We start from the raw sequence: 16,439 nt of genomic DNA, 5'->3' as shown, positions 1-16,439 counted from the left end.
GCGGGTAGCAATGTGGGGGTGACTCCTACTTCTACTCCTCAGACAGGCTGAGAGAGCGAAGAACAAAGAATTAAGAGGAGTCTCAAAAAGGTTGTGTCCCTGGAGCCACGTCAGAGACAAAGGAAGACTCAGATTTAGGGTTAGCCCGAAGAGGCTGAGGCTGGGACTGCGACCGACTGGAAAACACTTGTGGGTCACTGGGCACTGAGCTGGAGCTCAGTGAGGACAGGCTGGGAAGACCCATTTGGAAGCCACCCTGGCTGGTGAGATCAGTTCAGGGCCCTTCTCCTCTTCCTCTCCGTCTCCATCCTGCTCTTTTAGGTGGATCCAATCAGCTTTAACATTTTTGACCTTGAGAAAGAGGGAGGAATTGGTCGTGGGGGAAAGCTGAGACCACTACGGGCATATAGAGAAATTAATTAATGTTTATTTGTTGTACTGCGGGCAATCTGCTAGATGCTCCACTTGGATTATTTCATTTAATCCTCACAATCCCACAAAGCACACAATATTGTCATTCCCATTTTAAAAGGAAACTAAATGGCTGTTATATGCTCTCACAGCACTCTGTACGCTTGTATGATTGATTACTGGTTTAAGATCTACCTCCTTGCTAGTTGCATCAGGATAAGAGCTTGTCTATGTTTTCACCATTGTATCATTGATATGATACTATACCTGGCCCAGAAAAGGTTTTCAATAAATATGTGTTCAAGGAATGAAAGAGAGAGGTCATGTGACTTGTCAAAGGTCACAATATAAGTTGCACAACCAGGATTTGAACCCTGGACTGTCTGGCTCCAGAACCTGTCTGTGATCTTTCTATCCTACCCCCACCAAGTATGCTGTCACATGCTATCTCCCTTATAAATGTCCCAGCTTGGTGTCCTTGTCTCTCAGATGCTTGTAAACACAAACCTACACCACCTGCCGAGAACTCACCTATTCAAGGAAAGCAAGTGAAAGAGTAGGAAGAAGAAATAGCCCATCTGGGATTGTGCCCTCTTCTTACCCTCTTCAGCTCAGCATCCTCCTTCTCCAAGAAGCCTTTGCAGACAGCCCTACTTATCTACCTGTCTCCCTCTCCTCTGGCCTATCAGCCCTTCCAAAAACTGAGCCACAAAAGTGGTTCCAAGTCACCTAGCCTCTGATGGTTTTACACATGTTAGTGCTTTATTAAGGCAATTTAATTCCATAGATGTATACTGAAGGCAAATGTGTGCTCAGGCCTGCCTATGCCAGGCCCAGTGGGTGGACACCGAGATGAATCAGACACAATCTCAAAGGACTTAGGCAGTGGGGGATACAGACATTAGGCACAGATACAATTAACCAGAGCACAAAACAAGATAACCTAAATGGTATGAAAAAACTATGAGTAGTATGCTACATGCATGAACCTTAATTACTTAATTATTGTTTTGAAGAGTGTATCATAGAAGGTCAGAGCTCAAAGATATCATCTGGTTCAAACCCTTGTTTTCCAGTGGAGGAATCTAAGACCCAGAGAATGGTGAGGCCTAGCCCAAAGTCTCATTAGCCAGTCTGCCTGAGCCAAGATTAGACTTCAGGTCTTGTCTTCCAGTAGCTTCATACACAGCAGTCCCATATCGCACCAGACCATGAAATTCTCCAGGCGAAGTCAGGTTCTCCCACCTAAGCAAGCTAAACCAGGGCCAGGCATGCCCAAGTCTAACCCCAAGCTGCCAATCCAGCCTTTTGGTCTACTGCACCCTACTTTTCTGTGTACCTTACTTTTACCACTATAAATCTAAAACTGATATTCAAGTATTGTTACAGAAAAAGATTTTTTTAATGACTTCTTCATCCAGAATAGTAGTATATAAATCACATAAAAGTTAACCAACTCTGGTTAAAGGGAAGGGAGCCCCACTATTTTCCTGCCCTCAAATCCTGGAAAGGGAACTCTAGGAACACAACTCAAAAACCGTTGTTCTGGGACACACTTTTTAATGGCTTCATGAAAGCTGTTGTAGTGTGTGGTCCTCCATGAAACCTTGTCTTTTATGGAAACTCACAAACCTTTCTTCACCATCAAATACCAAGTACTAGCCATGTACTCCCAGTAGGGTATGGAGAGGAATCAGATTTTCCCCTTGTGTTTCCAGCTCTCCTCTCCTCCACAGAGAGGAAGTTTGTCCCAAGTACTATGGGGAAGGAGAAGAGAGACCCAAATTCTGCCTGAGGGGTCAGGGGAAGCCTCCCCAGAAGGATCACAGAGAGTGAATTCATCTACTCAGTCACTTACCAGACTATGTGATGGAGGCTCTAACTTCACTGTGTCATACCATACCCACTAGCTACATGTACTACGGAGCCCTTGAAAGGTATCTAGCCAAAATTCAGATGTACTGTAAGTGTAAAACATACACCAGATTTCAAAGACTTAGTACCAAAAAAAAAAAAAAGTAAAATATCCTATTCATTTTTATAATCAATAATTGTATATTGATTACATGTTGAATGAAAATATTCTGGATAAATTGGGCTAAGTAAAATGTATTATTAAAATTAATCTTACCTTTTTTTGACTTTTTAAAAAAGTGTTATCACTAGAAAATTTTAAATTACATATTTGGCTTGCTTATTTCCACTGGATAGCTCTAGGAGAGACTCTCAAGTTCATGGTAGAAGTATTATGTGTGTGCTTGTCGGACTGGCGAAGATGGCAGCCAGACAGGTAGTAGTCCATTAGGGTCATATCGTGAAAAAATAAGTTTATTTTTTCCCCCTAGCATTCAATACAGGAAAGAAATCAGGCAGAGGGAACAGAATGGGTAAAGACTCAAAGATGAGGGCAGGCACATTGTGTTTAGGGAACTCATTCTTATATTAGTATTATTTTTTAAAGGCATTTGTTTTGTGTTTACTTTGAGCCAGGCATTGACAGCAGGCCTTTTACATCCATTGTCATGTTATCTTCACAACTACAGGATGAAAAAGAGGTTATTCTATTTTTTTTACCAAAGATAGAATTAAGGCTCTGAAAGGTTACGCTATTTTCGTTGTTCTTCCTCTTTATCTGGAAAGCCTCTTGGAGACAGGGAGCCCGTCTTAAGCGCCTCTCAGTTTTCCTGCACAGCACCTAGCACTGGGCTCTGCACGTGGTAGACGCTCAGAAAGTTTGTGTTGAACTGAGGATGCTCATTCTCAAGTCAGAGCTCCAAGAGCAACGCCGGGGAACAGAATCACCAGAGGGCGCCCACGAGTCTGTCCACCCGCCTGTCCCCAGGGCCGCAGCAGGATCTCAGGCCTGGGTGCGGCCCTTCGGCCCAAGCAGTGGCGCGCTCCGGCAAGAAGAGGGGCGAAGGAGCCCCACGTCCTCTGTCCGCCCCGCCCCCTCCCCAGAGCACAAGCGCGCGGAGTGGCCGGGTGCGGAACGACGACGCGACATCCTGTTTTTGGGGCCCGCGGCTCCGCCTGCGCCTCTGCTGATCTTGTCTTTCCCCGGGTGCTGACGCCAGCTCCCCTTCCCCCAGTCTCCGCATTCTCCCCAGGGGTCTGGGGCCTTCCCACTGCTGAATCACCACCACTCCGCACTCCCTCGGGGTTCCGGGCAGGGGTGGGGACTGTCCCAGCCTGACCCATTCTGGCCAACGCCGAGTCTTGGATATCGCTCGACTCCTGGGCTTGAAGGCATCAGGCCTAGGGGCGCCTGTTCTCAGCATCTTCCCGCAGGGCTTGGTGGGGGCAAGATACGGGGAGGGGGACAAAAGCTTAGAGCCTAGGCTAGGGCCTCTACCGGGGTGGGGGTGGCAAGGAGGACACTGGGAGGACTGACCTTGGGAGGACTGACGTTAAGAGCCTCGGAGGCAGAGGGCTGGGGTCAGGGAGCCCAGGACCGGGCTGGGGGCGAAGCTGGGGGTGGAGAAGAGACAGAGGGTGGGGGGACCGGCCCCACGGACTTCCTGGTGCGGCCCCGCCCCGGCCCGCCCCCGCGCTCCGCCCCGGTCGCCGGGACCGCCCCCCCCACTTCCTCCGGCCTCCCGCTCTCACTTCCTTCTCGAGCCGCCTGCTGCTGCCGCCGCCCCCAGCTCCCCCGCGGCGGGGAGGGCTCCAGGTGAGGCCCGGCGCGGGCCAGCGGGCTGGGGGTCCCAGGGAAGGGAGCCCGGCCGGTCCGGGACTGGGCACGGGCGCCGGCCCAGGAAGTTTGCTTGCGGGAGGCCGCGGGCGGGAGGTTCTGGGCTCGTTGCAAGTTGGGCGGGCGCGGCCGGGCGGGCGGGGCGGGGACCGAGCCACTGCGAGCCGGCGGCAGCTCCGGGAGGGTGGGTTCCTGTACCGTGGGCGGCTGTACCGGCTCGCTGGAGCCGCGGGGGGCCCCTGAGATCGGAGGTCTCGCTCCCGGAGAGAAAAGTCTCTGAAGTGGAAGGGTTTAGAGCTGGGATGTGGGACTCAGAGGTGGGGTGCCCTCAGAAGTTGGGGAACTGTTCTGCAGTGAGTGGGGTGGGAGGGCTGGGCTGGAGATGGCGCTCCCACTGGTCTGGCAGTTGTGACATTTGTGAGGTTGAGAGGGGGGCGGTGTCTGGCCTCTCGCCCTAGCCTGCAGAGGACGACCTTCCTCACTGGAAGATCGGTACCAACCCAGACCCTGCTCGCAGTCTGCAGCCCAAGGGTCGTCTGCACTCAGGAGGGCGCGGGAGCCCGCTGACCCCAATCTTTCTCTCTCTGTGTCTTTTTGCTGAGGCCCAACCTCTCCATCCATGGAACCACGCAACAGGTATTTGGTGAGCAAATACCCGCTGTGCCTGGCTGAGGGGTGCCTGGCCTTGCTCTTTTGGGGGTAAACTGAGGAAGAGAAAGGGCCTGGTCTTGTCCTGTGACTAGAGTTGGAAGGACTCTCATTGAGAGGTACTGATAGTCCCTGACAAGATAGCATCACTGAGAGTAGCACTGTTTTCAGGAGATGGAGAGAATAATAGGGCTTCTGGGAGGCAGCAGGGGTTCTGGCCTTGGGAAATGATTGGGAGCCATCTCCTAGTCTACCTCTCACCCGCCCCCACCCCTCATTGGTAGTCTCTAAATTCTATACATTCTCGCTTTGTCTTCTTCCATTCTTTCTTCAGACTCTACCCACAAACCCTCCATCACCCGCTTCTCGAATCTTCTTCAGTTTCTTTTCCCCCAAACACACAGTCATGCCAAGGCCCTGACCTCTCACCTACCCTGCCCTTCTGTCCATCTCTGTCCCCTGCAGCCTACCCCCACCCCTTTCTTTGCTCAGCTTCTGTCTCCCACAGATGTATCTACCCTCTTGCTTCTTCCATCTCTCTTCATTCTTTTGATCCCTCTGTCTCTTTTCCTTTTAGCCACTTATCCCCAGCTTTGGCGTCAGGATCTTTGGTGAGTTTCAGAGCCTTTTCAAACCTCCCCAGCTGAGAGGCAGGCTGCAACCTCCCAGTAATAGAGATGATTAAAGGGCTAGAAAACCTCTCTATATGTGTACGTGCGTGCAAGTATCTTGTGTGTCGACATTTTTATCTCTTGGAGACAAAATAACTGCTCTCAGCCTTGAGAGGGCCCAGAGCAGGGGAAGCTGGTAGAATGAAGGGAACCTGCAGTGAGTGAGGTTGTGGTTAGGTTAGGAGGAAGCAGTCTGTGGTGGTCAGGGTAGAGTGGCACAGTAATAAGACTGTTGAGAGAGGCCGTGGGAAATCAAAATCACTCAGGTGCTTGATCAAGAGGCCAGGCCTGGAGGCCAGAGGACAGCCCGAAGGCCCCTGACTCCAGTGTTTACTGGTTCCAGCACCGCCTGGTGGGGAGAATGGGACCAAGTCAGCTAGGTGTAACAGAAGGAAAGGGAGGAAGCAAAGGCAGGGTTCTGGAGAGGAGACTAGAGCTGTTCTAACTTCAGTCTTACCTGTTTTAGTGCCAATTCAGGAAAAGAACAGGAGTGGGAAGCAAAGGTATCTGCCCCCTCTTCCCTTCTTGCTGCCCTTTGGGGCCTGCCCAGGCTGGGTACCTATGTGCCCTAGCTGCATCAGGGCTTTGGTGACAGTAATCCTCTGCAGTCTGCTGACCCCTCTGCCTTCAGGAGTCCTTAATATTTCCCCTCTCACCTAAGATCCTACTCCCTCTCTTATCAGGAATTTCTCCTGAGTCTAACTTTAGTCCAGACTGGCTCTGTAAGCTCTTGTTGTCCCCATTCTAGAGCTTTTTCTTCAAGCCTTTGGGATGCATGTTGTGAGATCTTGCTTCTCTCTGTCTCCTCCAGTCTACTCTATTCATTTCTCTCCACTAGGAAAAAAGGAGGGGGGAGGGGAGCAAGTGCTACTCTTTTGGGAGTCCCAAGCACAGCTAGATTTAAGGGCTATTCCTGTTCCCCATTCTGTCCTCTTCTATTCACAGCTGCCCTCTCCCATGAACTGTCTCTTTGTCCACCCACCAGTGTCTTCTACTCTCATTTCTGGGAGGTATAAGGGGTTTGGCCCTGGGAGGAAATCTTGGGGACCTACATTAACTCCTGCTCAGGGAAGGATGTGCATGCAAGACGCCCTCCCAGCATCACGGCTCAGTAAAAAACCACCCAGGAGTCCTGACTCCCGCCTTGCCAATGGGTACTTATTTTAGGATTCTGCATAACTGAGCAACCCACAGGTCTCTGGGGGTGAAGATAGGATGGATGAGACGGGTTCTCCCAGGCAGAATCTGGTCCCACTGGAGGTTTGAGCTAATTGCAAGAAAATCATTGCTGGAAAAAATATAACCAGGGTAGGAGAGGTCTAAACGGGAAAATATCATGGGGCGGGGGGGCAGGCTGCAACCTAGGAGGCTGCTGTTGAGTTCATGGCTAAAGAAATAAAGCCAAAGTCCTGACATGAAAAGAAGTGGCTGATGTGAGATTGTCACAAATCCTGGTTGGGAATCTGGGATCTGGAGAGTTATTTCTGGCAAGATGTTAGGGCAAATAAAGTGGGTGGTGTGACCTTTTAGGGGGTCATGAGCGGGAAGGTATGAGAGGTTATGGCTGTAGTGAGATGGTTGAGAAGATACTAGAATGAGGATGGATATGCCCCTGGGAAGAAGATGTAGGCCAGGGCCCAGACTGAAGACCCCACCCTCCATACGCAGTGTAGATTCATTAGTGGTGAGGCTTGTAGAGGTCCGTGAGGAGGGAAACCAAAGACAAAGTCTAGGCCAGAACAGATTGGTTTTCCTGTCCAGGATCCAGCTTCCTCTTTTGCCCTCCTGTCATGCGGGGGAGGGCATCTCCCCAGGAGCTAGAGGCTAAAGGAGGAGCTCCTCTCAGCTAGGACAGGACCAGGATGGCTGTCTGTCCAGTAATGTCAGTTCTACATCATAGATGCCCCAGTATGCTCTAGGCATGAGAGCCTGAGAACTTAGAAGCAAAAAGGTCTCAGACGTCAATCTGACCCCTTGGGTCCATTTCCTGAAGGGATAAATCATGGTAGAATCATCCTGAATAAGGCCAGAGTGATGGTGGGCCCATTCCTAGGCCTGAGTAACAATCTTCACCTTCTCTGCTTTGTGGAAGTGACCTCAGGCTGGAGGTTAGGAGACCCAGGTCTTTGTCCTGGATTTGCTCCCAAATCTCTGTATAACTCTGATCAACTTTGTCTCTCGTGGCTCAGCTTCACATGAAGGAGTTGCCTATCGGTGCCTACACAGAGCCTGGAAAATACCGGTAGCTCTGACTCCCCTTCCCCCAGAGGCTCCCCATAGCAGTGGCCTCCACTCCGGGCCCTCCTGTCTCATGCCAGCCTTGAGCTGACAGGGCTGAGTGGTCTCTGAGTATCTGTCCAGGGACAGGAACTGGGGCCCCTTGCCCCGAAGCCCAAGGATTGTTACAGGTTGAGAGATGAGAGCAGAGAATGTTGGGGATTTTGCCAGGGGACTGCAAGATCGGAGAGTACCCTGTGCCCTGCTCCAGCTGTGCCCCACTGACAGTGGAAAATAGATGCCGGAGTTTCCTCCCTGATGTTTTTTTCCCTTGTGGAAACCCCCGCGGGCCTGGGGCTGGTCTGAAGGGACACGGTGATCCTGGGTCTCTGTGGGTATTTACAGGTGGGGGAGGCAGAATTGGGAGGATGGCACTTGTGTACAGCCTCGTGTGAAATGAGCAAAGGCAAAGGAAGTGCCACTTCACCGGCCTTTCATGGGGCCCCGGGACTGCTGAGCTGCTAGGGGGAAGGGAGGAGGAAGCAAGTGTTCAGCCTTCCTCTCTGCTGCCTGGTGGGGGAGGGGAGCAGGGAGGGGAGCAGCCTCCTTAGCTCCCCCTGCCAGAGCTTTCCGGTCCAGGGGCTCACGCTTTTTGGAGCACCCCAAGTACTGGGATGGTGAGAGAAGGAAGGGAACTGGGATTTAGTGAAAAGGTCCCATCCCCTAACCGCTTTCCCAGTTGCAACTGTCTTGTTTCTTGTTTCCTCCTCCTCTCCACCCTCTAGTGGGTAGAGGCAACTCTTCCTGGCTCTTACCCTACCTAGTGCGGTGCAGGGGCTGAAGGGTGGAGAATGGTAAGAGGTAGGGAGTTCACCAGCATGGATTTTTTTTGTAAGGATGGGAACTAGGCTCTCTGGGTTGTGTCCCGGCTGATGGGGAGAAGGGGAAGAGAGAAACTCAGCCCTTGGCCTGGTCCCAGCCCTACAGTGATCTCATGTCTTCCCCAGCTTCCTCCTCCCAGCCCAGCTGCAGCCGGCTGCAGCCTCTTTGAGCCTCTTCATATCACCTCTCCAAATAAACAAATAAACAGATTTGCAGAGCTTCTGAAGCCATTTCCAACACTGACCGTGACCCGAGGGTCTTGATAGTCCCACTCCTTAGCCTTATCAGGACCACGTTTCCTACCCATCTTCCTCATCACCCCGGGCGAGGTGTGCCTGCTTCTCCCCACTCACGCTTTCAGGGTGAGTCTGGCCTATGTGTTTATTACCCTAAATTGTACTCCTCAGGGGGAGGAAGAAGTTGATTGCACTTGTCTTGTATCTCCTGGGCATAAGGGCTCCTCCTTGTCCCCAGAATCAAAGTCTGGATTGATGGGGGAGGAGATGTGTGTCAGTCTGCAGCTGGGCTTCTGGAAGCAAGACAGGCTTCCCTCCTCATGAGGCACCCAGTTCGTTCAGTGCAGTGAACAGTACAGACAGTGCTGGGGAAGGTAGGGCAGGAGAGGGGGTTGCTGTGACATCCTAGAGAAGCTGGGAACAGAACTGGGCTGTGAAGGATGGTGCATCTGAAGGGGGTGAGCAGGAATTCCAGGAAGAGGAACTCCCATGTGCAAAGACATGCAGGACGGAGTGAGTGAGTTCAGTTATGTACTATGCGCAGCCTAGGGAGACTCTGGCCAGGACCTTGTCCTCTAGGCCCTCCCAGTCTAGTGACAAGAGATAAGATTCAGCACAGCTTCCCTGTGACGCAGGATACAATGTGCCTGTGAGAGAAACAGGGTCCAGACCTTGGATGGGGTAAGTCATTTGTAACTGGGGTAATTTACCAAAACTTTCCTGGAGGAGATGGCAACGGTGCTTGGCTCTGGAGGACCAAGAGGTGGGGTCCCTTGAGGCAATTGGAGCCTTCTGAGCTGCCTGATGCGGGTTGGAGGGTGGACGAGGGGACGAAATGCTGGATTCCCATGGGGACAGCGAATACGCATGCTGCTTGGTGTGTTGTGGGGAAGGGAATGTGGAGGTTGCTTGTACAGGATCAGGGTGGTGTGGCCAGAGCTCAGAATCAGAATCCCAGAGAAGGATTATGGTTACAGTGAGTTGCATGGAGGGCTGCAGAAGGGGAGCCCCGTGTCAGGGAGGCAGGTTAGGAGGCTGTGGTACGTTGGTTCCCATTGTTTCCACACTCCTCCATCTCTTAGGGGCCATCCCTCCCCTCCCCCACTCCCAATTGGGACACTTCCCCTGCTGTAACGGCCACGGAGATCTGGTAATCAGGCAATCCTCTGCTTCCTTTCCCTCCTCACTTCTGGGCCTGCGTGGGCCACACCCCAAGACCAGGCTCCACGGGGTGCATGCTGGGCGCCAGGGACCACACTCCGAGTTGGGCCCCCATGGGTAGTACTTCCATAGTCTGTGCTCCCTGCCAGAGCCAGGTCCAGCTGACACTGGGAAGAGAGATTTCTGCCTATCCCAGTCAAAGCTTTTGGCTGCCATTGCTGTCCGAAAAGACTCAGCATTGCAGTGTTGGCTGTGGGGGTATTAGTCCAATTCTGGGCTTCTGAGGCAACTCTCCAGAGCTCAGTAATGGGCAGAAGCCAGCACATCAGAAAGCACTGGCTGCGTTCTCCTGTGTCCTCAACCCTGTACTGGATTCAGCTTTTCTGTAGGAAAGTTGAGGGAAGCTCAGGCCTCCAGTACTGGGGGGGACACCCACAAGCCAGGAAACTTATGTATGACTATTGGGGAAGGAGAATCATGTGGAGCCAAGGAAGGGTTAAAAGGGGTGGCCATGCTATGGGCGTGCAAAGAAAGGAAAATTCGGTAGCCTCATGGGACTGTGAGATTGGGCTAGGCCTTGAGGAGTCAGGACGATTTGAGAGGGGAGAGGGAATGGCAGCAAACAGAAGAACGAGAGGAAACGTTCAGAGGCAAGAATCTTTTGGGCTTGTTTACAGAGGCCAGTGAAGACCCCTCGGGAGCAGGGAGCTGGGAACTCACATTTGCAGAGTGCCTAAATGGTACACGTAGGTTGCACATCAATGCACTTAATCCTTATAATATCTTATGGGGTTGGTATTATTACTTAGCTTATAAGTGGCAGAACTAGGATTTAAACCCAGGTCGATCTGACTCTAAAACCCCTACCAGAGTATGAAGAACTGTGAACACCAAAATGAGGGACCACACATGATCTGAATTAAGCTGGGAATAAAAAGTCAGAACAGGTCGTTATCATTTGGTTAATACTATACAGATCAGCAACTGTTAATTTACTTACTAAACAAAAGTTCTTTAAAAAAAAAAGAAAATGTCAACTAGCGAGTAAGTTCCAGTTGCCCGCTAACCTCTGGCCCGTCCACTGTCCTTTGGCTCCTGCAGCACTGACTGTCCCTTCGCCCTCTGGCACAGATTAGATCCTAACCTTTATCAAGCACCCTCAAATGAGCTGTGGGAACTTACTTGACTCAGTTCAAGCCGTAAGATTTCCGAGAAAAAACTTGTGCTGGGAGAGAGGATAAGGGTCTGGGATACACCCGAATAGGGAGTTCTGGGCTGATGCCACCACTCAGAAACCTGTATACGCAGTGCTTCCTGCCTTTTGGGATGAAAGGCTTTGCTCCTCTCACCTCCCGTGCACACAATACTTCCCAGTTCACAAAGCACACTTATTCCCATGCTCAGGATCCTTGCTGCCCTTTGAGGCAGGGAGGGCAAATATTGTCATTCCTGTTGTACAGATGAAGAAACTGAGGCACCAGGAAGGGAAGTGACTTACTTGCTCAAGGTCAGGAAGTTTAGCTGGTAAGGGGTAACGTGGAGGCTGTGTGATGCACTGAGGAAAACAGGACTTTGGATGGCAAAACTGGAGTTTGTGTGCTGGCTCCCATGCTAACTAGCTGTGTGATGCTGGGTTACTTTAACTCTGAGTTTGTTTCCTCATCTGTAAATAGGAATAGTGCCAATAGGTTGGTAGAAGTGTCGAATCACAATACCATGGGATCTGTAAAGGGTTATACTTCGTGAGGGCAGTCAGCAGGTGAAGCTAGGAGGTCACCTGCGGGTATCCACTTCTCGTGGCTGTGTACCATGCTGCCTCTGCCCTGCTTGTTTCTGGACACTGCCTTACTCATGATCCTTTTCTGCTGTCAGTCCTGTTCCCTTGCCAGCTCGGAAGCTGCCCTGCCAACCCCCTGCCCCCACCCCCAATCCTTTGAGGGCTGATTTACTGATTGCTGGCTGATAACCACCTCCCTAGAGAGCAGCCTGGAGCCACTGCACTTCCAGTCTCTTAGGCCTTGTGACTGCTGACCAGAGTTCCCTCCTTGCCTTCCTGCCTGGGCCAGCCCAGTGCTGGGCCTGTGGGGGTAGAGTTCCCAGACATACTGCCATTGCCCACACCCCTGCTCTGTGTGGAACTCAAGAGTTACAGGCCCAGGAGTTCTCTCAAAATGCCGGGGTCTCCGAGGTAAACCAAGGGATATAACTAAACAGCCCCTCCCGACCTCCCGCTCCCCCCCCCCCCCCGACATACACACACAAGATGCTCTCTCCTTTCTCCAGGGAAGGGGCCACAGAATCCTAACAGGATGTGTTCTAACTTGCCCCGATGTGCCCAGCCTTATGCTTTTGCTGACTCAACCCCTCATATTCCCCCACCCTGTGCTCCTGGGGGCCTTTCTTACGCCCATCATCCTATCCCCTACTCCAAGGGTTCTTCATATCTGATTTCATCCACCTATGACCTTGTCACAGGCATTTTTCTCTCCATTTCATGGACTGAGAAACTGAGACCCAGGGAGGGTAAGTGCCTCAGGCTTGCTTGCAGTGAGTCAGCAGAAAAGCAGAGCTGGGGTTAGAACTTAGGTCTCTTGACTTCCAGTCTGCGTTTCTCTCCATTGCCCTAGAGCAGGGGTGTCCAAACTTTTTTCAACGTTTTTCACCACGGGCCATATGCAGTAAAATACACAAACAGCCGGGCCACTCACTCGAGGTGAACTACATATTGCCTCACCTGGTTTATTTAAGTAAACTAAATATATTTTTGGAATTTGCTGCTGGCCGATAAAAAATGGATCACGGGCCGCAGTTGGCCCGCGGGCCGCAGTTTGGACATGCCTGCCCTAGAGGGTCCTTATCTCCTTGCCGGACCCATTCCTGGATCCATCCTCTCATGAGGTTGAACACACACGCTTATTCATGCAAGTTAAGATGGAAATATTTTTAATGTGAACCAGAGACAACCTCATAGACTGAAGCCATTTCCCTCCCAGCTAGTCCCAGGGGAAGCTGAGGCCTGGGAGGAAGCTGGGACCAAACCCTGGGTCCTATGCAGGTCCTACACCACCAGTGTTCCTTTTCACTTCCCAATGGGGAATCCCTCACCCCACAATCCCCAATTTGATTTTTGAGGCTTTTGAACCAGTGGTTGAGAGGTCAGGCTGAGAGAGAAGGGGTTCTCAGAGCAGGGTGCCTTCTCACACTGTATAAAAGTGGGATGGAGAGAATGTGCCCGTGGTGATGGTGCTTGGCAGAACAAGGGATACTTGGAGGTCTGGGTGTGTGTAAAACAGGTTGTCCCTTCCCAGGGAGCACGGGCCTGGTTGTGGGAGAGAGTCAAGGAAAGGAAGTCACATACCGGCCAGCAAAAGTCCCTCATGGCCAAGAGGAAGTAGCCAATGAGAGGAGAACCTCTGCCACAGCATTATAAATAATCACAGGGTTTCCGGAAGCTCTGTTCTATTCCAGAATTCAGAAGAGCAGTTCCTCAGCCTGAGGCCCTGTGAGATGCACATGGGAAGAGTAATGGCTAGAGTTGGGACTTCTCTCATACTCACCCCAGTAATAATTATTTGGTAGCAGCCCATCCAATGTGCCACACCTCAGGCCAAACATTTTCTACACATTAGCTCATTTCATACTCTGAGCAATTCTAACACAATAGGCAAGATTTCCCCCGTTTTACAGATGAGCAAATTGATGCTCAGGAAACTCAGATGTGTTGTCCAAGACCATATATGACTAGTTGGTGGAGCTGTGATTAGAATCCCTGGCCAGTCTGACTCTAGCTTGTATTCAGTGATACCAGCTTTAATGGCACTGTATTTTCTACCCAAGAGTCTGGAAGTCCCTGAAATTCTTCAGAGGCAGGTGCTATGATCTCAAAAAAAGGTATAGAAGATTAAGGGGGAAATCAAGTTTTTGTTTTACTCTTCTGTTCAACCCTCTTGGCTGGGCTTGGAGGGTCTGCCTCATCCACCCAGGGGCTTACGAAAAGATGTTCATGTCTAAGAGCCACATCCTCTGCTTCGTTCATCACTCCTTCCCCAGATTCCAGACCAGCTCCCAGCCCTAGCTCATGCTTCCATAATTCCCTGTACGGTTGCCACCTTGGGTGTGTGGCCAGACAGGGTTTACCGTGCTTACAGAAATGATGGTGTAAGCTCTCCCTCCTTTACCCTATCCCCAGGGCACCCTGCATTGAGATAGGGCAGCTGTCTAGAGAATTATGCTCCTCAGTCAGCAGGTTTCTCATTGTCCCTTTTGGTTTGCACTCAGTAGCCAAGATGTCAGGATTGGAGTTGAACTATCAGTGCACTGGGCAGGGCGAGCCCTGAGTTGGGAGAAATTCCACCCATGGCTGCATCTCAGAGAGACCTGGGACCGCACCCTGTGCCAGAACCCCTCTCATCTACTAGGTGGGGAGGGTCTGTATCTGGTAGAGGATCTGTAGGTAGATCCCTACATCTGTGCACCCTCCTTTTGTGTCTACACTGCCTGGAGGAAAAATAAAAGTAGCTAATACTTATTAAAAGCTTATGACCAGGCACTGTCCTAAATGCTTTACATGTGTTACTTTATATAATTTCATAATAACCCAATAAGGTGGGTATTATTTTATCCCTATTTTACAGATAAGAAAACTGAGCCCCACTACTCACTATCAGAGAGGGTAAGTAATTTGTCGAGGCTCACACAGCTAGGAAATAGAACTAGGATTTGACCTTCGCCAGTCTGGCACCAGAATCTATGTGCTTCACATAATACACTACACGTTATAGTACCAGCCTCCTTACACGTGGGCATCTTTGCTTGGGCTCAGGGCCTTGCTCTCTCTCACTGTGTACCTGTCTCTCTGAGGTCTGTCTTGATGGGCTTGCAGGATGGTGTCAGGTTAAGAGAACAGCAGCTGGTTTCGTTCTGTATGCCCCCATTCTTTCTTCCCAATGGGTAGAGGTCTCCCTGACCAAGAACGTCCCTCTCATCTGTTCCTAGGTTACTGCATCCAGAGGGGCCCAGAAGGAGAAGGAGGCATTGCCTCCACTGCAGCAGCTGCACCCACGATGCAGAGCATCAAGTGTGTGGTGGTGGGCGATGGGGCTGTGGGCAAGACGTGCCTGCTCATCTGCTACACAACCAACGCCTTCCCTAAGGAGTACATCCCCACAGTGTTCGACAATTACAGCGCCCAGAGTGCAGTTGATGGGCGCACAGTGAACCTGAACCTGTGGGACACAGCGGGCCAGGAGGAGTACGACCGCCTCCGCACACTCTCGTACCCTCAGACCAACGTCTTTGTCATCTGTTTCTCCATTGCGAGTCCGCCCTCCTATGAGAATGTGCGGCACAAGTGGCACCCAGAGGTGTGCCACCACTGCCCCGATGTGCCCATCCTCCTGGTGGGCACCAAGAAGGACCTGAGAGCCCAGCCTGACACCCTGCGGCGCCTCAAGGAGCAGGGCCAGGCGCCCATCACACCGCAGCAGGGCCAGGCGCTGGCCAAGCAGATCCACGCTGTGCGCTACCTCGAGTGCTCGGCCCTGCAGCAGGACGGCGTCAAGGAAGTGTTCGCTGAGGCTGTCCGGGCTGTGCTCAACCCCACGCCGGTCAAGCGTGGGCGGTCCTGCATCCTCTTGTGACCCTGGCACTCAGCTTGGAGGCTGCCCCTGCCCCCCACCAGTTGTGCCTTGGCGCCTTGTCTGCCCCCAGCTGTGCCTTAAGGACTAATTCTGGCACCCCTTGCCAGGGGGCTCCCTGATGCCTGTTTCTCCTTAAGGAGGCCCACAGGGAAAAGGGCTGTGGGCCCTGCCCCATTCTGCTTGGGAATACCAGGTATTCGTGAGAGCTCACCCAGGCCAAGGTTGGATCCCTCCCCAAGAAGCCAACCCAGTGCCCCCTCCCCATTTTCCCCTACTGACCAGTTGATCCAGCTTTCTACACCGATGTTGCTGCCTTCCTTCCCTCAGGTTAGGGACTCTCAGCTGTCCCTAACCTCTCCCTTGCTGCTCTTCGAATTGCTCCCCCCTCCAGATGCTCTCTCTTCCTCAAAGGAGCCACAGAATCCTGAGAAGATGAATGTGCCCTAACTTGCCTCCATGTGCCCAGGCCTTATGCATCGCTGACTGACTCAGCCCCCACCCTACCCCCTGGGCTCCTAGCCCCATCAGCATCAATAAAACCTCCTGTCTCCAGTGGCCCTGGCTCCTCCCTGTGTGCTGGACATTGGGGGTTGGGCAGGGGACAAGCATGGGCTAGGGCTCCCCAGAGACTGGGAGCCTTTTGTTTCCTGCAAGAGGGGACAGGAGACAATAGGCTTCATTGTGGTCCCCCCACCCCCCAATTTCCTTAACAAAGCTCTAGGCTCCCTTGGAGGGGCCAGTCTTGCTCTGGGACCCAGCCACAGATTCTGTAGTGGAGTGGGATGCAAAGCATGAAGACTTCCTGATCTAGGGCTCAGAAAGGGAGAGGTTGAGAGCCAGCAGGCAGGTGCTCAGTCATGCATCTAAGAGCTGTCCCCTTACA

The 16,439-nt window shown here is 51.9% G+C and overlaps 1 protein-coding gene across 5 annotated transcripts; it reads left to right on the top strand.

The window, feature by feature from the left end:
• The first annotated feature begins 3,940 nt into the window (after positions 1-3,940).
• RHOG (ras homolog family member G) lies at positions 3,941-16,111 on the top strand. 5 transcript variants are annotated; one of them, XM_019719001.2, is made up of 3 exons: positions 3,986-4,081; positions 14,552-14,589; positions 14,913-16,111. In XM_019719001.2, the coding sequence occupies exon 3, from the start codon at positions 14,981-14,983 to the stop codon at positions 15,554-15,556; it is 576 nt and encodes a 191-aa protein (XP_019574560.2). In that variant the 5' UTR covers positions 3,986-4,081; positions 14,552-14,589; positions 14,913-14,980; the 3' UTR covers positions 15,557-16,111. The 5 variants fall into 5 exon arrangements, with proteins under 5 accessions (XP_019574559.2, XP_019574560.2, XP_019574564.2 ...); XM_019719000.2 differs by lacking the exon at positions 14,552-14,589 and having other exon boundaries at positions 3,941-4,081; XM_019719005.2 differs by lacking the exons at positions 3,986-4,081; positions 14,552-14,589 and adding an exon at positions 4,579-4,738.
• The last annotated feature ends 328 nt before the right edge of the window (positions 16,112-16,439 follow it).

The sequence above is a fragment of the Rhinolophus sinicus genome, linkage group LG06 (genome assembly GCF_036562045.2).
Source record: "Rhinolophus sinicus isolate RSC01 linkage group LG06, ASM3656204v1, whole genome shotgun sequence".
NCBI lineage: Eukaryota > Metazoa > Chordata > Mammalia > Chiroptera > Rhinolophidae > Rhinolophus > Rhinolophus sinicus.
The sequence above is the reverse complement of the archived record's forward strand: the minus strand, read 5'-3'. Positions and strand labels throughout refer to the sequence as shown.